Here is a 26,636-nt window from a genome sequence, read left to right on the forward strand (position 1 = left end):
AAATAATATTGCATCGTATCACTATGAGGCTATATAAGATTTGTATGTACCTGATATTTTGTATGTACCCTGTTACTCAAACTCCATGAGTGATGGAAAAAATCTGTAACTAGATTTGAAATCAGCACATCAAATTCAATTAGAATCACCCCCAACTTTTCTTTTAACAGACACAAGCTTCAGTTCTGTTGGACAGGGACAGAGGGAGTAATTAAATGTTGTACTACATACAAACGCATAAATTTACTTGTAACTGATCAGGAGACAACTATGTTTAGTTTGGGATAACAATTATTGTTCTTACTCTGAAATGAATAGATATACAGGAACTCTCTATCGTACAAATCTCTCATTCAAATACATGTATTTCGCCAAAACGCACGACTAATCTTTTGACGTCATCAGTCCTTTGACGTCATCAGGATGCGGCCCGTACATAAGTATATAAGTATCTCGGAGGCCCCGTATCAACCTTGCAACGAGATTTGCAAATATTTGAAGTAGTTGGGCGTAAACAGCCACATGTAAGCTGTAAGTTCTACAAAATTTGTTGATATTTGACATGTAGGCGGAGACAAAATCCGATATTGCCACTTCATTTTGAATGCGTTGTTTTTCTACCATTTTACGTATCGTTGGTTCACTTCCCACTTCCCCTGGAATGACTGCTGGTCTTCTGGCTGGTAGGTTGTTTCCCTAGATGTTCGGTCTACTGGACGCGTTCCTATATTCGTTTTGCATCTCATAATGTGATTCGTAGTCTGTCATTTTTCCAAAAAAATTGTGTGTTCCTTGCAACACTACCGTGGGGTTTCGACGCAGGAACTGACGTCACAGATGCGATCAAATGTTGCGCTTGGTTGCCAGCATTCAGGCGGCAAAACGGGATTTTTTGAACGACTGTGCCCGCCGAAACTACGCAACAAAGAGAAAAATGTTACCGGGAAAAGTTGTTCGTTTTGATGTCCTCTATACGTTTGTGTGGTCTGTGGGCGCCATTAAAATGACACGCTGTATACAGGGTGATTGGTATTTCGACCTATTCTTGGAAATGGGTAATACTAGAGCACATTTGCAACAAATTTGACCCTATGCACCGGGAGTCGGAAATCAATGGGTTTCGAGTTATTGCAGTTTGTAGATTTTCTTGACATATCCCGACTTGCGATCAAAAAACTACTAATTGTGAAAAAAAACTACTACACCCTGGGCACTTAATCGACACGTTGCTAACAGCTGACGAATGCGTGACTACTGGAAAAAATTCATAATCAAAATTCCCATACCTACAGAAATAAACAGTCATTGGAGCACACATCACGAAGAAATTTGGAAATTATCGTTTAAATCGAAGAGGATTACTCAAAAACTGGTAACACACAGCGTAAAAATTACGGAAAAAACTTCCTCGTTTCATAAGCTCTTCGAAAAGATACAAATGTTGTCAACTGGCACACTGGTTGGAGGGAAAATCTGAATAGAAAACGGAGAAGGCGCGTTGTAGTCCTCTTTGTAAAGTGAAAAGAAGTTGTCGGTTATGAGGAATAAAGGAACGAAAATGAGTGAAATAATAATGTTATTTACGATACTCATGATTCCAAGTTGTCAGAATTAACTGTCACAAAAACTACAAATCCTGCTCAAATTGCCTCCCCCGGTTACGTATGCAAGCACGCAGCCTGTGGAGTACTTCAGACACAGTCACTCACGTTGACACACTGTCTCTTATGTATTGGGCGGCTGTCACAATTCTCTCTTATCAACTCTTCTTGGGAATCCACTGTTGTACTGTAGACTAACTCTTTCATGTAACCCCAAATGTAAAAGTCGCATGGTGTTAAATCCGGACTCCTCACCGGCCAAGGGGTCGGGCCGCCTCGACCAATCCATCGCATGGGGTAATTGTCGTCCAGCCACTGTTGCACACCCCGGAAATAGTGGGCTGGGCAGCCATCATGTTGGTAAATCATACCCCTTCTTGTGGCGAGCGGCACATCCTCCAGCAGCGTTGTCAATTCTTCCCTTCGTTTTCGTAGGTAATGCCGTTTAGGTTTTGGGGCAGAAAGAATGACCCGATCACGTGATTGTGGATGATTCCCATTTAGTGAGAATTTTCTCTGGTGAGCCATTTCTTTAGATTTTCTTGACCCTTAGGGGCCCAAAAAGCGCATTATGAAAATTCTTAATACCATCGCGGTCGTATTTAGATTCGTCCGTCCACAGAATTCTTGTCCACTTTTTATTCAGATTTTCCCCACAACCAGTGTGCCAGTTGACAATATTTATATCTTTTTGGAGAGCTTATGAAACGAGGAAGTTTTTTCCGAAATTTTTACGCTAAATGTGTTAACATTTTTTTTAGTAATCCTATTCGATTTAAACGATAATTTCCAAATTTCTTCATGACGTGTGTTTAAATGACTGTTTCTTTCTGTGGGTATGGGAATTTTGGGCATGAATTTTTTCCAGTAGTCACGCATTCGTCAGCTGTTAGCAACGTGTTGGTTTAGTGCCCTGAGTGTAGTTGTTTTTTCACAATTAGTAGTTTTTGGTCGCAAGTCGGAATATGTCAAGAAAATCTACAAACTGCAATAACTCGAAACCCATTGATTTCCGACCCCCGGTGCATAGGGTCAAATTTGTTGTAAATGTTCTCTAGTATAACCCCTTTCCAGAAATAGGTCGAATTACCAATCACCCTGTATGCTGGTATAGCATTCCTCCACATTGTGTGACAGGTTATTTAGTTCAACAGAAATCGAGAAATTTCAAAACTTTTGTGGAATTTCCATTTTGGAATAGAATCGGCATAACCTGGGATTAGTAGTGTGGTAAATTGAGAGGAAATTATTAACGATTTACAGTAAGGTTGTAAAAGTGTGTATTGTGCGATTCCGAATTGTTTATATTCATAGTGTATGTTGTTAGCCGTGGTATTTAAATACAAGAATATCATGTTCAAGCTAGAGAGCATTAACACAACAGAGAAAACACACATATGTATTTGCATAAGTTTAAATTTTATTTTCCCATTGAAATTTACATTGCATTGTTCATTAAATAAAATGAATAATTACAATTTAAGACTGTTCCTAAATCAATGATTGGTAATGATTTAAACCCGTTAACGAATTAATAATTCTAATAGTTTGAAATAATTTTAATAAAATACTACAAATTACAACATAACACATTTTGTGAAATATTGGTTAAAATTCACAAATTTTGAGTATCCGAGAGGTAGCCGATGTGTTTTATTCGTGAGGCATTCCACGAAAAGTGGTCCTACTCCATGCCAATAACAAAATTAATGAATATGGAAATTATTATTGCTTTTAATTGCATTAAGTTTTAGATGTTTGTCATTGCATATAATTTACACATTTCACCAATATAAGTTACAAGCATCTGCGGCCTATTGCTTCACAGACAAATGAAGCCAAAGTTTGCTACATTTTTAAACCGTTACACACGTAACGTACTTTTGTTAAAGCTTTTCATGCATTCAGCCTATGCCATCATACTATTTTTTTTAATTTGTTAGCAGGCCCAACAAGGTACTTCACAGTACTATGATATCAGTTCATTATGTATATTTTAATTACTTTTTGTATCTAGAACCTTAAATTTTGTATAAAATGTCACACGTAACGCTGAAATGCCCCTAGTATATATATTTTTGTGAATCAAGGTAATCTGTACACTTTGAAAATCATACAAAACAGTCATATTGCTTAGGTTAGTTTATTCTCTAACCCCCTAATAACCCGAATAATTATGAACGCAGTTTTCCATCACCGAAAACCTACAAAAATAAATTGCAAAAATTATGCACAGCATGGCATGGTGAAGCAATCATTGAAATACATTTCGCACAAAAATGGCCTCGGTTTGGCACATTGACCGTCGTTTAACTTTGCGCTCTTTACAATATTCCCGCAATTTTCATTTCCACCGCTGTTATTAGGTTCTCCATTGTTCCAGGAATAGTATATGCCATACAAGAGGTCTCCTGCAGGAAATAAAAGGAATCGAATTAGTCAAAGCCAGAACCACATTCTTATGGTGAATAAAGATTAAGATTTCGGTACAAAAAGTGGGCACATTTCGGGACGAAAAGCGACATTCAAAATGATATTTCGGTGTTAAAATGGTGAATAGAACAATAAATTTGATTTCAAAAATGTACTTATTACTAGTGAAAGGATTTTAAGGTGCAGAATTATGGTCGGGGAAGGGAGAAAAAGGTTCTGAAAATGTTTTCAAAAAGGTTCAATAGATGGTGCTGATAAAATACTCTCTTTATTATGCGCCTTCTGTATATAATTCGCGCGGACCGCTGAGAGAACTGTGGTTCTGCCGAATAGGTTTTGTTGAAGATTGTGTTTTCTTTCGCGGGTTTTGATACATTATCTTGGGAACTATTGGGGCTGCAATGATTATATTATGCCATTTTATAGCTCTCGTTCTGCTCTACAAAATGAGACTATAGGATTTTATGTAGCTGCCCAAGAAGAAGAGTGAAAATCATAATTTATTTTTCTGTCCAATTCTTTAACAAAACATGACAAAAAAGGAATGGAAAAGGTGCTAAAGCATCAATGAGAGGTAAGAAAGGGGATAAACGTGCTAATCTCACAAAAAGGTGCAACAAAGTGTGTTCATTTTACTTGATTTCATGTCCTGTAATACATATCTCAAACGATCGGTATGAAAACAGCAATATTTTTGGAAAGATACTGCTCCTTAAAATCCGTTAAAACCCGTTCCCTACTTATTTCACAAAATAGGCTTTCCCTTCCAATAGCACATTTATGTAGTTGTTAGAGTATTAAGTTTATTTCTATTTGAAGGAGTTTTTCATTAAACATTTGCAACAGAATTAATCAAGTTTAACTGAAAGGATATTTCAGACTTCTGGAAGTGTCGCGTCGGAAAATAAACTCCAAAATGATTTGGAAACCCATTTTGTACAGTAATTCCGTAGAAGGTAAGTTATAATGTGCTTTTTTGTATAATATTTGAAGTAATAAGTTCTGATAGATTAGAAGAACACATTGGTTCGGTTTAGTTGTCTTCTCTTTTGTCACTTTCGGGTAATTGCAAGGATGAGGATGAGTGATGATATGATGAAATCGATGAAGAGACACTCGCAAAGAACATCCCTTGCCCAGGCTGGGATGCGAAGCCAAGACCAATGACTCACCTTCAACTGTCTCGAAAACTCCCTCCTTGTTCAGGTCATGCATTCCAATATCTGCGTAACTTCCAGAAATACCAACTTTCGATACCAAATTCTTGATGCCGGCTTCTTCCTCAGGCGTGTTGATGATGGCCAAGTGGGCTCCTTCCAACGCACAAATGACTGTAGCTTCCTCCCAGCTTTTCTTTTCAGTGTGGTATATATAACGCCCCAGACGAAGGCCCGGAATGTAGGGGCCTATGATGCACTGCTCGCCTGTTGCAAGTAAATTACAATATTTACATCAAATAGCTTTTCTTCCTTCCTGAAACCTTAATAAGCATACGGAGTAAAAGTATAACGTAACATATTTAAACATATAAGACTTATGAACTATTCACCCGTCGTGTTTACTACACACATCATTTGTCATTTGTGTTTCACAGCAAAACGCCCCTTTTATCTGGACGACCCTCGTATATATTAATGCGTGGCTCCATTTAGTGACGGGGATCGCTGGAAACACAGGGATGTAGCTCGAAGAAAAGCGAGAGGTTAAAGCCCGCTTCAGACGAAAGCATTTTACTTAGCATTTTTCTTAACATTTACGCCATGACCAAAAAGCTACAGTGTAAAGTGAGAAATCGTATGGCATTTGTCAAGGATAGGCTCGGTCTGTATCACTTTTCGTAGCGTAACCAATCAGAAGCGACCTGTAGGTCACGTGTGCAGCTGTAATGGCGGCCGCGTGAGATGTAAACAACGTATCACTTCACATTTTTAAACTTCGATAACTATTCAACCGAGAGGAATATCTCTTTGAATTAAATTGTTTTAGGTAGAGAAGAATGGCGCTGATAAAATACATACTTTACAACGTTTACTATACACGTATGGAAGAATATTTTAGCTTTCCAATTGTGAACACCGAGCACACAGCATTGACGGTTTAACTCGACGTGCCTTTCGTGCTGTATGTAGTGTACATTGTAATTGAATCAGGTAACAGAAATGTTCCATAAAATGCTTTCGTGTAATATGCTATCTGTTATAAGATTTTTGGAAGCATTTACATAGATAGCATTTAAGCTAGCAAAAATGTTAAAGGAAATGCTTTCGTCTAAATCCGGCTTAAGTTTAACTCGTCGGCCCGCCTGGCCGAGAAGAGAGAAGATGAAGAAGACGGAGCTCTCTCCACACTTACCTGGCCCAATCGCCGCTGGCTACCCGCAGGCCCATGCCGGTGTCACCGTCTCGTCTCGCCTCGGGCATCCTCCGTGATTCAACTCGCTCGCGGAGCTTACCGCGGACATCCCGACGGTTTCTGTGATCTACGATAACTGTTCCAATTCACCCCATAGGCGACGTTATATTCTCTGTCATAATACGTTGAGCCTGCAGGTTTTCATTCCTCTACCACCGGTTGATTGTCTCTACCAGGCGGATGAACCCGGTAGCGACGGAAGAATGTTAGTGCTAGCCCAGCGGTATGCTAGATATTGGTTGCACGATTGAGTCAGCGTACTGTGTTCAGAGGCGATGTTCTAACGTTTGATCAGTCTCCCTCATGAATATACGTGGCTTGTAAATAAAGTAGTGGCAACACTGTCAGGAAGAGGTGATAACATCATGCATGCACTATCAGGCAGTGAGCCAAGTCAGTTTGGGCCCATCTCGATGTGTGGAGTGCCAAAAGTGGTCGGTAGAGCGAGTGCTGTGGTGTATGCAGGAGGTTGAAATGAACACCATTTTCTGTACTTCTCTAAAACATGTTCATAAAGGTAGAACATTGATTGCGGATCAAAATCCAGGTTGCCTGTGGACAAATGCACGACAATGTCAGTAAGACTTGCCTGAAGCCTGTGGCAACAATACGTAGCCGTATCTGATGGTTGCATAATGGGTAAGTGCATTTCTTTAGGAGGTTGCGATGCGTCCGTGAGAACAACCTCAGCATGAGGAAAATTGCATCATGCTGGGTTTCTGGAATTGTCACCATTGTGCAACCATCAGTTATTGTTCCTTCAGGCCTCATGCAAGTTTTGATCGCATTCTTGTGCATTTTGCCATGATCAAACCTGGATTTTGATCCACAATCACTGTTCTACCTTTGTAAACATGTTTTAGAGCAGTACAGAAAATGGTGTTCATTTCGACATCTTACATGCACAACAGCACTCGCTGCACCGACCACTTTTGACACTCCACGCATCAGCATGGCTCCAAATTGACATTGCTCACTGCCTGATAGCGCATGCACAGTGTCATTACCTTTACCAGGCAGTGTTGCCACTACTTTATTTACAACCCACGTATAGAAACGACAAGTGATGTGTGCAAAAAATTATGGTGCAGAAACCATAAAACCACACATTCGCCATACCCATTCAAGCACTTATCATAGCGTGATACCAGTTTGTTAATACCATCACTGTTCTTGGTTTCCGCCATTGTATTCAATCGTGTCGTGGCAGCGTCTTTGAATGGTCGTGCTGTTAGTATTAGTATTAGTATTGCTCATAGCACAGCAATAGGGGACTTCTAGGTTCAACGCTAGACAAGGGCGTCTTCGGTAAAGACAAAGTTACGTCATAAAATCACTTGAGCTTCATTCCAATATAATCACAGGTTTCGACCATATATTAAAATATCATATATTTTATGTAATTTGTGAGAATATTTTTATATACTACGTCTATAATACCATTGCTTAATAACTGCCATTAAACATGTTGTCAGTTGATTCCTAATTAAATCTAACATGATTTTAGTTGTATTAATAGTGACAATTAGTACATTTTAAACCTCGCCTTTGCCTCACTGAAAGTTAGAATGAATCACAAATTTCACGGAGATTTCGTTCTTATTTACATCACAGGTATAAACCAGAAATGTGTTACATTAAGGAAGACTGACAGGTACAACCATGGATTACACAGAACCATATTAATTAACTAAAATTACTATTAGTGTATATTTAATTAATAATATTTTCATCGTCCTTCAAATTACCGGTTGTAATCGAGTATAAAGCGTTAAAATTACCTGGGGCAAGTAGTGCGTCACATCCAAATGCTGAGATGGACAAGATTGTAAGAAGAACCGGAAGTACATCCATTGTCTCGTTGTAACGTTATATTCTATGCAATGAAAAAAATATATATTATTATACAGCCTGTCCAGATATAATTCACCCCATAAATGTTAACCTTAGAAAACTGTCTATGCAAGTGGAGAGGAGGTCATTTGTATTAACATGAAGATGATCTAAAGTAAAATATTCCATGTACTTGGCAACACTAGGTACCATCATGCATTACGGCAAGACAGTAAAACAGTGAAAATGGCGATGGTGCAGGAAAAGGCAATTTGTGTGTTGTGGTTGAGGAAAACAAAGTCTCCTGTACAAAATGCCCTAGATTTCTTTATGTGCGGTTACGTGAAGGATATCGTCTACAGCAAGAACGTTACGAACTTGGTTGAATTGAAGCCTAGGATGAAGGGGGCTGTGGCATCAATCACAGTGGATATGATTTACAACACGTAGAGTGAATTCATCAATATACTTGATATTGTGCAAACCGCTCAGGGTGGCCATGTAGAAGTTTACTAATAATGAGAAGTATGTTCACCAAAATTCTTTTAATTCAATGAATGAGATTTCATGTCTGTTGTTTCCGAGAAACTTTTTACAGTAAAGATCTGTTATGGGATGAATAATTTATGGACACCCTATATATTATTTTAGTCACCTTCATTCCTGGAGAAACAGAATTTCTGCAAGCTTAAAAATTGAAAATGTACAGTACATTTTGTCTCTTCAAAAAACACACACTCAGTCGCAGGCGCACCATTTAATAATTACAATTCAATTTTCTTTTTTATAACTTCGCCCGTCACGTTTAGCGTAATAGGGGAGTTTGAAAACTCACTGAAAATTATACATATGAATAAATAAAATGTTACCGTTATTGCACGAACAATGAATAATACGATCTTAACACTGACAATTTCATTATTTTGCAATCTATCTTTCAAAACTTGAAAAATGCCATATATTTTACCCATATCTTCTCTTCAAATATTTATTTGTACCGTAGATGTCTATTAACGTGGTTGGATAATCGTGAATGTGAGATGGAATGATGAACTGGTGAAATAGTTTGCCAAAACAAAATGGCACATACATGGTTTGTGAGGGAAAGATGTTCAGTTTTCTTGCTAAATCACATTTTGCAACACGATATTTTGGTGGCACGATAAATATCACTGAAACTATACCAGCAAAGTATCGTATTAGCAACACACGCATGTCGCCGATACCATACTTACAGTGAAAGAAATATATTGACGATATTATTATACAAAAATATCGTAGTGTTTCGACATAAAATTTCCTATAACATCTATTCCTGAAGGCAGGGCATGAAACTAGGCGCGTGGTTGAAGTTCGCGCTGTTGCCACGTCGGAGTACAACCCGTGTGTTCGCAGATTTAAGAGAATGAAGGATCTCGTTGTAGAGTTGCTCTTTGTAATCCGTGTGATACAAACTGACAGTATTTTGCTCGAAAGGTCAGGGATGACATGGTCTGACGCTCGAACTAGGCAACGCAGCCCGGTTGACGTTGCCACACAGTGCGCGGGAACCACCTACTTTTATCCCGCTCTCGCTTTGCTTCTCCCATATGTGGCAACAGCGCAATTCTGCCCAGCCGCCTATTTTCATGGCCGTGCGTATAGTTGAAAGTATCATACTTAGAAGGTTGGCCCCCTTTCTCCTAAATTCCGAAAAATAACGTCAAATCCAACGAAAACTTCCAACATGGCTCTTTGCGTACGTTAGATTAAAATGCACCAACTTATTTCAGCCAAACCTTCTACTTACAAAAGATCTAGTCCCTTCACTGATGTCTGTGCTCATGCGGAGCTAAAACATAGCTAACTTACCTGAAGAACTACGAACCTGTTAAAGCTTAGAAGGTGGAAAGAACTTCCTGCGTAGAATGCTTTATCAGAGAAAGTTAAGTTGTTTCATATGTGAAAGAAATCCACGGGTGGCAAGATATAGCTCGTGTAGCTATGGCTGAGTAATTTATGTTCGTTACAATATTATCAGTTTCACCACAGTGGCTTATATCTTGATGCAAGAAAACTTGGGGCGCGTTGCAGGACGTTTTGTAGTTGCATTGCAGTGTGATAAATTGCTTTCATTAACCTTATTAGGTTACAGAGAAAGTTGATAAAATGTTACACGTGTTTGATGAATATCATAGCAACTATTTAGTCAGAACACCTTCTTCATTACTACTTTATCTCTTTATTTGATCAGAAACATTGCACCTAGAGTCGTTTTCATGTTCAGAAGACACAATGGGCTCTTATGGGCAATGCTTTTCTTATGGGAAATACGAGCGCGCTGTTGTGAAATTTCTGGATTTACAAATTTAGCTTAAGTAAAATCGGTTCCTGCAGTTTTGCAGGAAATTTTGTAGAGAATACGATGGTGAACACAAAAAACTGATAACTTGCTTACATAATTTTAAATAAATTAAAAACGCAAATTTTCTGTGAAAACACAATTTTTACATTGTTTTCATTCCTAACGTTGAAACATGCCGTAAAATTGAAGCACTCATTATTAAAAAAATTGACACTGTTTTTTAATTGTCATAGGTGATGGTGGTACTCAGAATTTATCAATACATTAAAGCATATTCGCATTAAAAAATATTCAAATAAAGTATGTGGAAATTTTTTATATTCGTGCAGTAGAAAATGTCGTCACTGGCCATTTCTTGTTCTGTAATTCCAAGTAAAAACTTCCAGCGACAAAGTTGTGGAGAAAATAATGAAATTATTTTTATAACCACTCAAAGGTTCCCAGAAATATTACTTCCATGCATTTATAGTTTCTTTTTAACCCGAACCGCGCGCGAAGTAAGGAGACGTTGTCTGGCCATCTTGAGCTGGCTCACCGCAGCATTCCGGCTAATCACCACCAAGTTTTCGAGTTGTCATTTTATTTCCATTCAGTAAAAATATGAACTTCATGCAGTTTGTTATAATAGAATTGAAATTACTTAAATTTAATAATTGACAATTATTTCCAATGCTGCTGTTGTGAGAAACATAAGTGCTGCGGCAAATACACGTTGTTTTTGTTTACATTACTGTCGACATTAATACTGAAATGAAGATCACCTTTCAGTTTCCAACGTACACACAAATTCATAGACACCATATTAACATTTGAAAGGATTTCCAACACGTGACAAAATATGGGGCTTCAAGATAGAAATATGACATGCCTTGCTTGAGTCATTCACGTCTTATCAGTTCACGTGGGCCATAACTCACTTGTTTGTTTGGGTTGCAACTTGATTTTAACCCATGTGCCAGGTTCCCCTTACTTGAGTGAGAGATCTACTTTGGTCTGTTTAGACTTTTTCCCTCTCCCGAAAAAAGTGTTTTCAGTTGTGTGAGCTCTCAGTGATGTTTACTTTTTTAAGTGATTTCTGAAGTGTCATATTCGTGCATTACACTCGCGTGTGTAGTGATCGCAATGGATCATAGTAAAAAGGGTAACTGTAACGTTCACAGTATAATATTAATAATTACATATAATTATCATTATATATACAAAATATGTAACACCTTCATTGTGAAGGAAGGTCATCATTTCCCGGCGACATGAGCTAGCGCTGTATTGGCAACACTGTGCGGTTTCTCCATAAGCGCCGTTGTGTCTTCTGAACGTGAAAACGACTCTAGGGCAAGCAGATAGAAACTGACCTTTTTTCCTGCAGAAAATTTATTGCCATATCATGATGATTCTGTAGTTTAAGTGCATTTTACACTCTGCCTTGGGAATCGCTAAAGACAGCAAATGAAAACAAGTCTCTGTTTGGCCAATGAACGTGTGAGAGGCGGAGTGATTGCATGGAGGGGAAATCGCGGCTGCAGCCGTTTATATATATATATATATATATATATATATATATATATAAAATCAATCAATACGGAATATCAAAGATACAAGTAATGTCAGGCGAGCCTTAAGGACCGGGAGTCCTCGGGGGTGTCAAGCTTTATTTATGATTACATAAACGTGTTTATTTGTTTGTTTGAATTTATTTTAAAGTCCACTCTGTGCGCCGACGGAACGAGTTTACAATACCGGACAGCTCTCCAATTTCTATGAAATTTCGCCTACTCACTAATTGTGAACTACTGATCACGAATCTGCATGTAATCATTGGCGGTCGAGTATGGAAATCGAGAAAAAAACGAAATAAACTATGTTTTCTTAACGTAACGTAACCGTACCATAAGAACAATAGCTCCAAGGAAGACGCCATTTTCCCAACATGAAGAAATCAACAGGCAAGACAAGGTATAGTTCTGTTAGCTCAAATGTTAATTTTTCTTTGTATTTATGCTAATGGAACCTAACCTAACCTCGTAGGCATTCCTCGTCTGACGTCAGCAAGATTGTTGTGCGTAAAGGAAGACCATTAACGAATTGCGAAAGAAAGATGGTTCCGAATTGCTGTGTATGGACAATCACCGTGGTAACTCGCAAGGTTATTTTACAAGTTCTACACGTAAATGTACAATTTTAACAAGTGACCGCCAAATATGAACCACATATATGTCATCAGGACACCGAAATTAGTAAGTAGGCGAAATTTTATAGAAATTGGAGACTGGTCCGGTATTGTAAACTCATGCAGCACAGACTGCTAATCGGGACTGGACCTACAGTTTAAGTGCCGAACCACTATGTGCCTCCACCTGCTGCGTGGCTATTTGTTTTAAAAAGAGTTGGATATTATTGAAAAAATATATTAAAGTTACTGTTGCATAACACAATAACTATATTGAAAAATCATGTAGCAATTTAAGCTAAGATATTGATGTTATTTTGTGTCATTATGTAGGTATTAAATAAACTCTACAGAATGCTGCAGGGAGAGGATTTCTTTCTAGCGTCAAATAGTTCGCACGGATGACGTTAGATAGTGTAGGGAATTGAGAGATTTTTCGGTCGAGCGAATAATGATCGAACAGGCAAAACGAGCGGTATACGCTCGAAGCCCAGTTGTGCACGCATAACCGTAATTGGTCTGTGGTACTGGGACCTCAAATATGGATCGTCAAGACGCGGTGAAAATGAAACTTAAGTGGACATAGTCATTATCTCTATGTTAAAATGTAGTTTAGTTTATCTTACCAATACATGTATGAAAATGATTGTGGACTGAAACTACCAAAGCGGATATTTTACACATACGTGTCTACGATTATTAAGTTTTAAGTCCACTTTATGCATAGTGGGATCGGAACCACCATGTGTTTGCACCGGGTATGGAACCCGTGACTCCTTTGATTACACTGCGCCATCGGGAGGCCACTCTACGATTATTGTCAGATTAAATTAATTTTCCATTGTACACGCTCGAGGTTGAGAGACTCGAAAGAGTACGAGCGAGCGAAATTGGTCCCATGCAGAACTGTAATACCTACAATAAATGAGTTCTTTAACAATAACACTTAAAGTACTTATTTTTAAAATACGGCTATTATTTCTAGTTATGAAACCAGTGTACAAACATTGGCGGGGGTAGGGTGTAAAATAGGGGAGTTGCCGGAAATCAATCTCGCCCTGGTGAAAATTTCATCTTGAGCCTTGCCTGAACAATGTACAGAAATGCAGAAAGAGATATGAGTGTATCATAAAGAAAATATTTGTGGTGAAAGGACAATGCATGAAAGGAAGCCAATAGAACAGGTACGAGTGGCGTAGAGCATACCTAGATAGTGCTTGACGGGATTGTGATAAAAATTGATTGATTTATTTTCTTCGCTTTTCTGCCACTTTCGGTTCATCACGAAGATAAGGATGAGTGATGATATGAATATGATGGAATTGATTAAGGAAAACACACAAATAACACACGTGCCAAGGCCGGGATTTCAACATGGGGCCCTTGACGTCGTAACGTGCCGTGCTAACCACTCCGCCACGGAGATTAGAATTAAGAGGTGGCGGTGTTATGTTCTTCGCAGAGGAGAGTACCTTGAAATTTTGTGAAAAGTCTTTGTCCTTAAGATTTGAAGTTGTTTTCCAAACAAATTAATCCTTTCAATGAAAGTATTTGGACTAACACGTTATCGGTTAGTCAGTATTTTTGATAAGACATGGAAGATATGCTTTTGCAACCGTAGTGCTTATCTCATTCTGTTAAATTTTTTGCTCCTGAGAGATGAAACTACAACCTTCCTGCTACAAATTTCACGGTGAGTGTCTAATAGCATTTTTCATCAAGCATATTTTAATTACACACACATGCACAGACAGACATATGCTGATGACCTCCGAGGCGGAGTGGTTTGCACAGCGTGCTAGGACACCTGGTGTCCCGACGTGGGTGTTCTTTATGTGTTTTCCTTAATCAATTTTATCATATTATCTTTGTCTTCATGATTAGCCAAAATTGGCAGAAAGCGAAGTAAAATAAGCGAAATCAATCAATCGTATATATAGAGAAAGTCACCAAAACTGGAATCCACGACTTTTGCGACTCCGTCGTATGCGACACTAGCATTTCTGCCGTCATCTGCGACACTGTATGGAAAATATATTCCATGACAGTTGCGACACCGTCATCTGCGACACAAAGTGTAAATAGCTTCCCGTCACACTTTATCCAGGCTTAGGACTGGCAGCATCATGGAAGCTGGTGTGTTTTTGAAAACCTTTATTAGTTTTCCTTCACACTGGCATCATGGAAGCTGGGTGTTTAAAAGCTGGATGTATTTATCCTTCTTCAATGACGGATTTTTTAGATCCCTTGTCAGTATAGGAGCAGACTGCAATCCCTTGTCAATGTAGAAATATAGAATGCGTCGTTTCTCTTGTAGTTGAACCAACATCTTACTATTTTCATTCTAATTTCTGAATGTACGCCATTCTCCTCAAAAAGCGCTTAAGATCTCTATGCATTTCATAGTCGGCAAACGCTCTTTGTATTCTCTCATCTAATGTAATGTACTGACGTCGTCTACGTTTCCCTTTAAGATTCCAGGCCTTCCTCGCACATAAGTAGTAGTTGTACACAGCTTCTAATCTTAAAGTCTTCACTAATTGGTACACGTTAGGACTTGACTTTTCCGTCAATACATTAACTGTATGGTTCCATCCCGACTGCATTGTTAGTCCTGTGCCGCTGTTGGGAGCAGTTCCACATAGAAATGTCGAAAACAGAGTTGTTCATCCACTGTTCAACGAAATAATCCAAAAATGTTCTCAATATGTCGTGGTTTGGTGCATCTTCCATCACATACAGCCATCCATCATCGACGTCAGCCACAGGGAGGTAAGCCAGAGCTGAACACATTCTTATACACAGCCGCAAGTCGGGATCTGTTAGGTAATCGTTTGTCAGTCCCAACTCCTGCACCTTTCGCCACAAACATTGGTTGAAGTGATAATTACAACCACTGACCTGAGCCTCGGGAAATACTTTCTTCAGAGACGCTATTGATGCTGCACGTACGCAAATGTCGCTAATTCTGGTAAACAAATTAGAAATCGTAGGGGAAAATCCAAGCAGTGTCGCTTATGACGGGATAAAACCAGTTTTTGCCTTAGTGTCGCAAATGATAGTGTCGGAAATGTCGGAACTCCCCAAAACTGACATAGGTTTCCTAAACCGACACACCCCTATTTCACAGCCGAGAAGTCCTGCCTCTTCGCAGCAACAGGGTAACTCTATTCTCTAGGCTCTCAATTGTGCGACCAGCGAAACACGTGTTCGTGACGGTTTTCTTTGTGTAGGGAGAGATTTTTGTTTTGGGGTTTATTTCAATATTTTTGTTAGTCTGTATATTATTCATAGTGGAAGGATGAGTAAAGTTTTATAGTTTTAATCACATTATTGTAGACAGAATAATGATTCCAATTATATATTTCGTTTTATTTAGGAAGATGTGTTTTTAGATTTTTTTAGGTTATTGTTGTTGATGGCGTTGTTCAGTAAACCGACATGCGTTCCCTAAACCGTTGCGCCAGATGAAGATGTCCTAGATGCTGAATGTATTTCTTGTGAAGGACTTTATTCTGAGGATGCCAGTGGTGAATGTGTATCATGTGCAATCTTCAGGCTCATGTTCAATCTGCAGGTGCAGAACATGACATGTAGTCTGTGATTTCTGAAATTGACTTTATTTGTCCCTTTATTCTCTAATAGAAGCAATTAAAATATTATCACATAGATTCGTTTGTGTTGCTTTGTAATTTAATTCCTTATTTAAATAGATATGTTTTAAGAACCCATTTCATCAAATGGCGTAATTGTACCTTTTGTGAAACAAAATGTTGTTGTAATGGATCTTGTTACACAACTTATACTTGTGCATTGAATTCATGTTCCCATTGATGTGTGTTTGCACATGGAAGAAGATCATGGCAAAGACTTAACTCCACACATAATAACATGAATAACGAATATCTAATTGTAGTATAATTTCAACCAGAACATATATGTGTAGCAGAATATAGGAATCAAGTCGCTGTTGTGACATTGTGCACCTGAGTTTGGTCGAAGATATAACTACAAATGCTTCACCATTCAGAACCAACCGAAATCTCTTTGTAGATACATGTCAATGAGCTTATATAACGAAATAGTTGTGATGTTTATATGAGAGATTATGTTTCTTTATTTTCTTAAGGCCTTTATTCAGGAGTTAGGCATAACTTATATTTTTACCACACACTTGACTTATTTCCTTTAATAAGAACAGCATCACACTCTGCCTTTCTTATATTTCATGTAGTCATAAGAATAAAGTATACTGTTTGTAGTTAGCTGTAGGTTTACTTATACATGTATTTACCAGTTAATGTTCTTCCAGCTTTGAAGAAGAAAAACAAGAAAAGAAAGTTTCTCAATGAATGGATGAGAGGTGTGGACTAATTTCCAAATGAAAGTACATTGTAGTACCAAGCTGATGGTCATCTAATGCAAACTCTGTTGAAAGATCATCATGTAAGTACAATTGTTATCACTATGGAATGTTGTGTGCCTGTACATGATTCTGAGATGGGTGGTGAAATGGTTAGAGTCTTAGACAAGGGCGCCCGCAGGGAGGGGTCAGGGGGAGCACTTTTTCCTCCTGAGATTTCTCGAAAGAGTTAATGTAATTCGAATGCTGAAATTGTAGCGATATTTTATAATAAAAAAATATTTTTTCTTTGACTTACAGGCCGTACGTTACAGCAGCAACTATTATTATTATTATTATTATGGTTTTACAGTACCCTTCGGCACATAAAACATGGAGCAGAGGTACCATGAAAGACAGTAGATTAAGTGGTCTCTTGATTGATATATGTGCATTGTGAAGGAGTACAACAAGTAAATGAACTGGTCGTTAATCAACAAAGTGATAGTCCAGATGCTTATTGAAAGGAAGAAAGGCGAATCCAGTTTCTGTCTAAGTAGTAGACTCGAGTCTGAACTTGTATACAACGCCAAGTATTTTCAATTCAATTTGAATTTTATGATTTGTAAAGTACTAGTAGTAGTAACATAATAATAACAACAATAATAAAAAGTTTCTATGACTCTGCCCCCCCCTTGAGAAAAAATCAGCCTTGGATACTAATCCAGATAGGCATGCTTCTTTGGAAGTTACCTTTTATTATCCTGCCTCAACGTGTTATAGCAATATTACACTTTAAAAATCAGTGCATTTAAAATGAACTCGACTTAAATTACAACACACTTAATCACTCGTTTTACCTTTCTTTGATTAATATGACTTGGTTTTCGTAGTTCATTTAACAAATCATATATTGCGCCCATTAACCACTTGAAGTTTAGATTCCAAAGTTTTCTTACTTTGTTCTATTTGTCCGCCATATTTAATCACCTTGCCATCTTGTTTAGTTGCGTAGATCCGCAAAGTCAAGGCGAGAGGTCGGCTAGGGGGTTTGAAACCTAGGGCGCCATTCACAGAGGGCGCCATTAATTTTTATTTGTAAAAAAAAACGACAAGTAAGATTACAATATGTAATGGAAATATTCAAACTTGCAATTTTCTGTTTCCAAAAGTAGTAGTAATAGTAGTTTTTTAAAGATGTACTTCAGACACTAGGACATAACTGAAATATTATTATTATTATTATTTTTTACAGAAATGTTAATTACGAATCTTACATTTTTGTGAGTTTTTCTCGTGTTTTCTCATTTCAATGTTTGTAGGATGTAAATAAGAATTTAAACCGTGGCATAACAATTTTTTATTTGATTTTCTGTTTTAAGTCCACTTTATCCACAGTAACGCTAATCGGGACTGGGCCTACAGTTCAAAGTGGAATCCGAACCACTTGTGTCTTCACCGGGTATCGAACCCGGGACCCCTTGATTACAAGGCAATGACGCTATCAGTGTGCCATGGGGGAGGCCCCGTGGCATAAGAAGAAAATATGGAAGAACGCACATAAAATGTCGATGCTTGGTAGTTCGGCGGAGGGGGGAGGGGGAGGGGCAACTAGCTAGCTACGGTGCTGGATCCGCACCGTGGCTGTGCGGTGTAAAGCTTCACGCCCACTGAGATGCCGGAAGCGCGGCAACGGAACGGACCAGTTTCGCTTCCGGCGTCTCAGTGGGTGATACTAGGGATTGGATTTTGATGGCCTTAAAATTGCCAATAAATGACCTTGAAAAATGCATTTATGAATTAAAACATGCAAGAAAATGCCCTGTAAACTTAGAAAAATGACCTAAAAATTCTGAACGATTTGTAAAACAAATGTATAAACTACCAAGAGAAATTCAAATTACACATTAACATTACAGTATCTATCACATGTTCATTACGTATGGTAGTACAAGTAAGAAAGTTCACTTTTTGTCATCTTTTACACTTTAAGTACTGAGGTGCAGTACACAATGAAAATCATATGCAAATTTTCAAAAGTGAATGTCGGTTGTCGGACAAGAGCACCTTGTACATTAAAAACTTGCTCTCGACTTCCACCGACACAAGAGGAGCGTACTTGAAATGAACAATAGCTCTTGCTGTTAAGTCACTTTCAATTGCACGGAGTGCAAATTGCTTACCTGACAAAATGTCCGATACAGTGCACAAAACTTTGTACCCCTTGTTTTTCAACAATAATCCGTCTGGCGACAATATATTTACTGATAGAGGGGGAAATCACATTGTTTGAGCTGAAATGTTACACAACAGCTTGTGTCAACAATACTGCACAGAATTTCTTTGTTTCTTCAAACACGGTCGTTCAGAACTGCGCTGAAGCCAATGATAAGAGAGTCGGGAACCTCTCTCCTTCAAAGGATTGCATTTGCATGTAAAATGCCCCTTCTTTCACAAAAATGTAGAAAAATGCATAATATGACTTTTAATAGGCCAGAAAATGACTTAAACGGTTTAAAAAGTTTAAAAAACGACCCTTACTCCAAAAAAGGGTCAAAAATGCAAAGAAATGCCCTAACAAAGGCATTGATTCACTTATGTGTAAAACACGTTCCTATCTACTAATGCAATGTTTCTACCTTACCAAAAAAGATGCATTTGCATCAAAATCCTAGCACTAGAGATAACCCTTCAGATAACTTCTAGCTGGGAATCCCATGCTTCGGCTCAGCGCGGTTCTCTGCAGTGGGCGTTACACCATTTGATTTCAATAGAAGCAGACAACGGAAGTTGCTTTGCCGGATATTTCCGTGTTTCGCCGCCTCTCATTGGGCGTCAAGCTTAATGCTTGGGACTCCGGCAACGGAACGCGCGGAGGTTGGAGTCTCCTGCGGGAAGTGTGACAACCTTGCGACCGGTGGCCACCCACCATCGTGAGGAAATTGGGGAGCTACGAATGAGTAGTGTAACCCTGTCATGCGTGGGAGTTCGTCGTGCTGATCACATTAATATTACATTACAATAGCGTGTTTCAATTATTCTAAAATGGCGCATGTTTTGGAGGGGGGCTTTGGATGTTGAAAATTTAGCTGCGCCTTGAATTTTATGGTGTTCTGGATTCGAGTACATATGTATGTTAAATATACCATCGCATAATTACTTTTATATTTCATATTTATTCCTGCATAACATCTCAGAACTGTTGGTCTGCTGTTCGAGTAGAAAAGATTGGACAATTGAAAATAGGCCCGAGTCTTCTCAATCCACACCATGAATAGAGCATGTGTAGACAATACATGGAAGTGGTAATGTGGTAATGGTAGTAGTGAAGACTGCTTGTAATCAAGCGGTTCAGAGTCAAACTGTAGGTCCGGTCTCGATTAGCCCATCTGAGCATAAACAAACCCTACAAGTGGTAGTCCGTTCTTGCCAGAGATCGAGAATTACACTCTGTCTCGGGAATCTGTGGAGCAAGGTCGCGCATAACGGTAGAAAAGAGGTGAAAGCGAGCAAATCAGTGCGCGCTGCTGCAAACGGCTAGTTTGCTGTAGTCGCATTTCCCCTCCATGCGGTCACTTCCCCTCTTACGCGTGCATTGGTCCAGCTATCTCGAGTCACTACTTGATTTCGTTTGCTTGCTCCAGATATTCCCGTAACAGGGTGTAGGTGAATGGAAAACATGTCGTATTTGAAATCTCAACTGCTAAGCGTGACATATTGAAATAATTGGTTCTTAATAAAACTTACTAATTGCTCGACTTTAATGATTTTATAATAATGGAATCATGATGAGTAGCAATATTATAAAGTACATGCAAAATAATACAGGGTGAGTCAAAAGTCAGGAATCATAGTGTTATTCACCGATATGCTCAATATGTTGACCCTCTTCAGCAAAGCATATGTTCAGACGACGCTCCCAGTTCTTCAGGACACTGAGGATTGTGGCAGGCGGTATCCTCCTTTGCAGATGGTGTAGTTTTCGAATCTGGGTGGAATAAAGCATTGCCTTCAGGTGACCCCATAGGTAGTAATCTATTGGTGTGAGGTCAGGGGACCTTGTCAGCCACTCAGCGGGGCCTCGCCGATCCATCCACCTCCCCGGAAACTTGTCATCCAGCCACTAACGTACGATTAATCCAATTGTCCTATGGCTCCTGACTTTTGGCTCATCCTGTATGTAATGTGCCACATTGACTTATGTCAATATCTAATGTAAATTATTGATGAGATAATAAAATTAAACAAATATATTTAGATAAATATTCCGGGCTGGATTAAATTAAACTTGTACTTTCTTTTAAAGGAAAACTGTCCTGGATTACATGAATACTCTATTGCAACCGAGAAGAGAGACTTCTCAGATGAAGTGTAACTTCTCCATAGATTCCAGAAATCGAGAAGGACAAACACTTCTGCATTTCGCCAATGTCGACTGCATCAATCTGCTACTGAATACAGAAATTGATATCAATCAGACAGATAACAGAGGATTCACACCTTTGCACGTGGCTGCAGAAAAAGGCAATGTAGAGTGCGTTAGAATATTAGTGAAGTCAGGGGCAACAATAAATCTCCACTCATCAGATGGAATTTCACCTTTACATCTCGCTGCTATGTCTGGACATGCTGATTGTACTGAAGAACTTGTTCGCAATGGCGCTTGTGTGAATGCCACCGATTGCAACGGCGACACACCTCTTCACATGGCGTGCGGCAGGGGATGGACAAAATGTGTTACAGTTTTGGTTAAAGAAGATTGTGTGATTCTTAACGCAACAAACAACAAAGGTTTTACGCCTCTGCAGGCGTGTACAGTGAATGATCACGCTGAATGTGCTGGGATATTTTTCCAAACTGGGTGCAGATTCGATTATGGACAGTTCCTCAATTCGGCATTTTCTAATGGAGCATATACTTGTGTGCAGTTACTTCTAGAGTGTGGAGTAGACTTGGAAAGATATAATATTAAAAGTAGGAAGCTTGTGCACAAGGCATTTCAACGTGGTGATACCAAAATTGTTGATTTATTGATTGAAAGTGGTATCGATATGAACTTATGGGATAAATTTTGTAATTTAGGTACTGACATCTCATCGAGAAATGATGTTAAAATTCTTGACCTATTGCTAGACTCTGGAGTTTTCTTAGAGCTTACCAAAACTAAGAAAACACAATCTCATTTACGAACAGTTGATTTCGCTGCACGCACGGGACACGTTCAACTTCTACTGGAATTATTAACTGGGACGTTTGATGAATCAGTCTCTAATTCAGAACTATTGCTTCTTGCTGCAAAATACAGGAATATCGAGTTCGTGTACGCACTAATGGAACACCACTCTTTTAGATTAGAACACAGCGGGGATGGAAAACGTTTTATAGAGAAGACTCTCGAAATTTTCACCTCACGTTCTGACGTACAGTGGGATCCATGAGTATTACCTTGCAAATTGTCCATCACCATGTTCGTGCACTTTATTTGACCCAATAACAGCTTCAAGAATTAAAACAAAACTCAAACAAGCTGTTGACTACTTCTTCACCAGCATACATAAAAATCCATCGTTTAAAAACACACAGGATGTAAGAGAAAAATTAATGAAAATAGTCATGGACAATTTGCACGGTAATACTCATGGATCCCACTGTACAATGCATTCGTTTATTATCGAAGTATGGCATTTGTTTAAATGAAGCTCTGCTCAGCGTCTCAACATATGGTTCCGAGAATTGTATTGAATTGTTAATACAACTAGGAGCAGATGTTAATTACTTTGGCGAGAATGGATATACTGCAATTCACCATGCTGGCAGTTCAGGAAATGTTGAGTGTATCCAGACGTTAATGGAATATAATGTGGATTTGGAATGTAGAACAAATAATGGTGAAACACCTTTGCACTTATCAGCTGCCGGCGGTCATGTTGATTGCTGTGAGATATTTTTGAAGAACAATGCTTCTTCTTATGTCCTGGATAAAGAAGATCTTTACCCTTTGGACCGAGCTGCAATGGAACGGTGGCGACAATGCACACATCTTCTGCTTAAGCATACTTTGGTCGACGAAAGTAGAATGAAACGCTTGCACTACGCCGCTCAGTTTGGATTTCTTGATATTCTGGAAGATATGACTATTAGTGAGGAGGAACTAGATTCTGAAAATGATGAGAATAACACGGTTTTACACGTTGCAGCAGAACATGGATTTACAGATGTGATTAAGTTTCTTTTGTCCAAAGGTGCATACGTGGACGTCCAAGGCTACTATAAGAGTAGTCCCTTGTTCCTTGCTGTTCGAGGAGGACATACAGAGTGCGCCGATATATTGATTGCAAATGGGCCTAATGTCAATTTCATTAACGTGAACAAGTGGATTCCTTTACATTGGGCATCAGATAAAGGCCATGTTGACTGTGTTTCTTTGCTTTTGGAGAAAGGGGCTGCAATCAATAGCATTGCAGGTAGTGGTTACACACCATTGTTCTCAGCGATTGTTAAGGGACACGTTGCCTGCACGAAAGTTCTCATAGATCACGGGGCCGATGTGAACTATACCAAGGGTCTACAATGGTCGCCTCTTTACAAGGTTTGCTACTTAGCAGATCTTGAGCTCGTTGAACTCTTGTTGTCTCGTGGTGCTAAAGTAGACCAAGAAACCATAGACGGACATACTGCCTTGTCGATCGCTGCAAAATGGGGACACGTTGAGTGTCTTGAAGCAGTGATCAACCATGGAGGAGACTGCAATCACAGAGACAAAAAGGGTCAAACGCCTTTGCATTTGGCAGCCGAAGTAGGTAACGAGAAGTGCATTTCGCTTCTTCTTGAGAAAGGAGCTGAGGTCGACGCTAAAGAAAATAACTTTCTAACGTCATTAATGTTAGGCGCAGAACGCGGACACGATGGATCCTTGATCAAACTGTTAAAGTATTCAGCTGACGTTAATGCAACAGATCAGGACGGTTATTTCCCACTGCATTACGGCGTGATAGGAGGGAATTTGAATTGCGTGAAGCAGCTAATTCATTATGGAGCACAGGTTAATACCGTGTCCAGTAATGAAACTTCTCCGTTGCATCTGGCTGCTGAGAATGGGCATGAAAAGTGTGTAGAGATGTTGATTTTATATGGCTGTGAAATCAATGTTGTCACAGATCAACATGAATCTGCATTACACAAGGTTGTTCAGGGGAAGAAAACCAAGTTGGAAGACGAGCTCCAAAACTCCGTAGATGATCCTAGGACTGATGTATCAGCAACAAATGAGGAACCAGTTAAAAAGCGCGGAAGATGTCTGTTACAGCTGTTGGAAGCAAACTGTGACATTAGTGTAGCAGACAAAGAAGTCAGAACAGCTTTGCACTTGGCTGTCATGAATAATTTACTGGATTCTGTTCTATTGTTACTAGAGAAAGGATCAAACGTTAACTGTGTGGATTCTCATGGTAAAATATCACTTCATTATGCCGCTGAGAACGGTAATGTGGGATGCGTTCAAGTATTGCTTCAGTTCGGAGCAAGGGTCAAGATGGGATGCAAGCTTTGCATCTTGCTGCAAAGAAGAAAGGCAACAATGAAGTAATTGACATCCTGATAGAAAATGGAGTTGATCTTAATCCGGAAAAATTGTGTTCTGTTAAGTGTCCGACTCATATTGCAGCCGAAAGACGCCATCTCAGTAACTTCGAATCACTCGCAATTCGTGGTAACTGTGTTAATTGCAAAAATGCGAGAGGTCAAACTCTGCTACACTTTGCAGTTGATTATAGTCGGCATGGTATAATGAATACTTTGCTATCAAAAGGGGCTGAGTTGAATACCAGAACTAATGCTGGTTTCACAGCTCTTCACAGTGCAGCATTGAAAGGATGTGACATTTGTGTTAACATGCTATTGAGAAAAGGAGCATCCACTAATGTTACTGACTGGAACGGAAAAACTCCTTTAGATTACGGTAGTGAATCAGGAAACCAAAAGTGCATTAAGTTATTACACAGATATAAACAACAGATAAATTCAAGTTCATTGAACTAACATTCATTTAATCTGAAGCGATCGGTGACTTGATTCTTCAGCTGCGTACTTGGCTAATGCGTCTGCTATGTGGTTCCCTTCTATGGATGTATGCCCAGGAGACCAGAAAAAATAATTACTGTATCCTGAGTTGGTTAGTTTGTGATACAACATTTTTATGTTAACAATGTACCAGTCTACATAGTAATCAACTGTTATCGATCCCAGGGAGTGTAAGACTGAAGCTGAATCAGTAACGATCACTACCCTCTTGAGGATTTTCTCCTGTATATGCAACAATGCTTGACGAATAGCAAACGCTTCCGCCGTGAATATTGAAAATTCTGTTAGTAATGGGTAGATTTTGTATTGCATTAGATTATATTGCAATATATTGCAGCTCCAGTGTTACCAGTTGCGGACTTTGATGCATCTGTATGAACTATGTAAAAATCTTCATGCGCTACAGAGTGTATATATTCCATGAATATGTTATTCAGCATACTTAGCATTTCCGTTCGTGTATCTTTATATGGATATGGAGGAAAGTGAACGGGAAGTATTTTTTTCTAATTTAAAATAGTCTGTCGTAAAGTACGGAGACGTTGAAAATCTAATAACTTTCGGTATGAAATCCTTAATCTACTTTGTATGCTGATTTAATTTATATTTAGCTGTATGGTTTGATGACATTTAGGCTTGTAAAAGTGATAATTTGGTATTATCTGACTGGATATGGAAGACATCTTTTTCATTAAGAATTTTCTCGCAAGATATTGTTCCCGTAGATGAAATTTTTGTTCTCCTACTTCAACAAACGTAGCACGTTTCGGTGTTCCTTTCCATAGACCAAAGATTCTACATAAACTATGATATTGTATTGAAGATATTTTCCCAAATGCCCAATTTAGATTATTGTTAATCAAGAAAGAGCCATATTCTAATCTTGAGTTTAGCATTTGCTTGTGAACAATGTGGAGTAGTCTAGGATCTGCTACCCACTTTTTCTTGACTGTGAGACATTTCATAATGTTAAACGCCTTAAGCGCCTTTTCTTCCATGTGTTCTACTTTAGCTTTCCATTTCAATTTATCATCCAACATAATACCAAGAAATTTGTGTGTCCTAGTTTGTTTTATGTGTGATCCATTAATGTCGAACACAACTGGAGTTTGTAATCTTTTTCTATGGAACACAATTACAGATGATTTTTCTACGTTAATGTTTATGCCATTGTTATCACACCATGTTCATAATTCGTTTAAAGCCAGTTGTGTTTTCTCTATACCATCAGATAGATTCTTGCTGCTTTTGTATATAACAATATCATCTGCATGTTGCAATAATCTAGCATACTTCAATACTTGTTTACCAAGATCATAAGTATACAAATCAAATAATGTTGGACTTAACACCGCACATTGCGGAAGTCCTTGACTAGTTATGCGAGCATTCGGAAGTTGATGACCGTAACGAACATAAATTTTT

The 26,636-nt window shown here is 38.7% G+C and overlaps 2 protein-coding genes across 3 annotated transcripts; one reads left to right on the forward strand and one right to left on the reverse strand.

Annotated features, from left to right (window-relative positions):
• Positions 1–3,118: 3,118 nt before the first annotated feature.
• On the reverse strand, positions 3,119–22,476 carry LOC145982778 (hemolymph lipopolysaccharide-binding protein-like). Of its 2 annotated transcripts, none has more exons than XM_083116141.1 (4): positions 22,291–22,476; positions 8,228–8,322; positions 5,207–5,458; positions 3,119–4,012 (listed from the first exon to the last, which is right to left on the reverse strand). In XM_083116141.1, the coding sequence occupies exons 2-4, from the start codon at positions 8,298–8,300 to the stop codon at positions 3,828–3,830; spliced, it is 510 nt and encodes a 169-aa protein (XP_082972267.1). In that variant the 5' UTR covers positions 8,301–8,322; positions 22,291–22,476; the 3' UTR covers positions 3,119–3,827. The 2 variants fall into 2 exon arrangements, with proteins under 2 accessions (XP_082972267.1, XP_082972268.1); XM_083116142.1 differs by lacking the exon at positions 22,291–22,476 and adding an exon at positions 10,147–10,185.
• On the forward strand, positions 8,526–25,589 carry LOC145982772 (uncharacterized). The gene is made up of 5 exons (XM_083116136.1): positions 8,526–8,725; positions 21,439–22,106; positions 22,892–24,613; positions 24,646–25,089; positions 25,549–25,589. Exons 1-5 carry the CDS (start codon positions 8,526–8,528, stop codon positions 25,587–25,589), a joined length of 3,075 nt encoding a protein of 1,024 aa, XP_082972262.1.
• Positions 25,590–26,636: the final 1,047 nt, after the last annotated feature.

Source organism: Lepisma saccharinum, unplaced genomic scaffold, assembly GCF_977018435.1.
Source record: "Lepisma saccharinum unplaced genomic scaffold, izLepSacc3.1 HAP1_SCAFFOLD_408, whole genome shotgun sequence".
NCBI classification, from domain to species: domain Eukaryota; kingdom Metazoa; phylum Arthropoda; class Insecta; order Zygentoma; family Lepismatidae; genus Lepisma; species Lepisma saccharinum.

Excerpts from the sequence above, each read along its gene's own strand:
- LOC145982778 (XM_083116141.1), bottom strand. The coding sequence starts at position 8,300 with ATGGATGTACTTCCGGTTCTTCTTACAATCTTGTCCATCTCAGCATTT. Across the intron at positions 5,459-8,227 it reads TGACGCACTACTTGCCCCAG|GCGAGCAGTGCATCATAGGC; the intron begins GTAATTTTAACG and ends TACTTGCAACAG. Across the intron at positions 4,013-5,206 it reads AGTTTTCGAGACAGTTGAAG|GAGACCTCTTGTATGGCATA; the intron begins GTGAGTCATTGG and ends TATTTCCTGCAG.
- LOC145982772 (XM_083116136.1), top strand. The coding sequence starts at position 8,526 with ATGGCGATGGTGCAGGAAAAGGCAATTTGTGTGTTGTGGTTGAGGAAA. Across the intron at positions 24,614-24,645 it reads TCATTATGCCGCTGAGAACG|TTCGGAGCAAGGGTCAAGAT; the intron begins GTAATGTGGGAT and ends GTATTGCTTCAG. Across the intron at positions 25,090-25,548 it reads AAAAACTCCTTTAGATTACG|CTCCAGTGTTACCAGTTGCG; the intron begins GTAGTGAATCAG and ends AATATATTGCAG.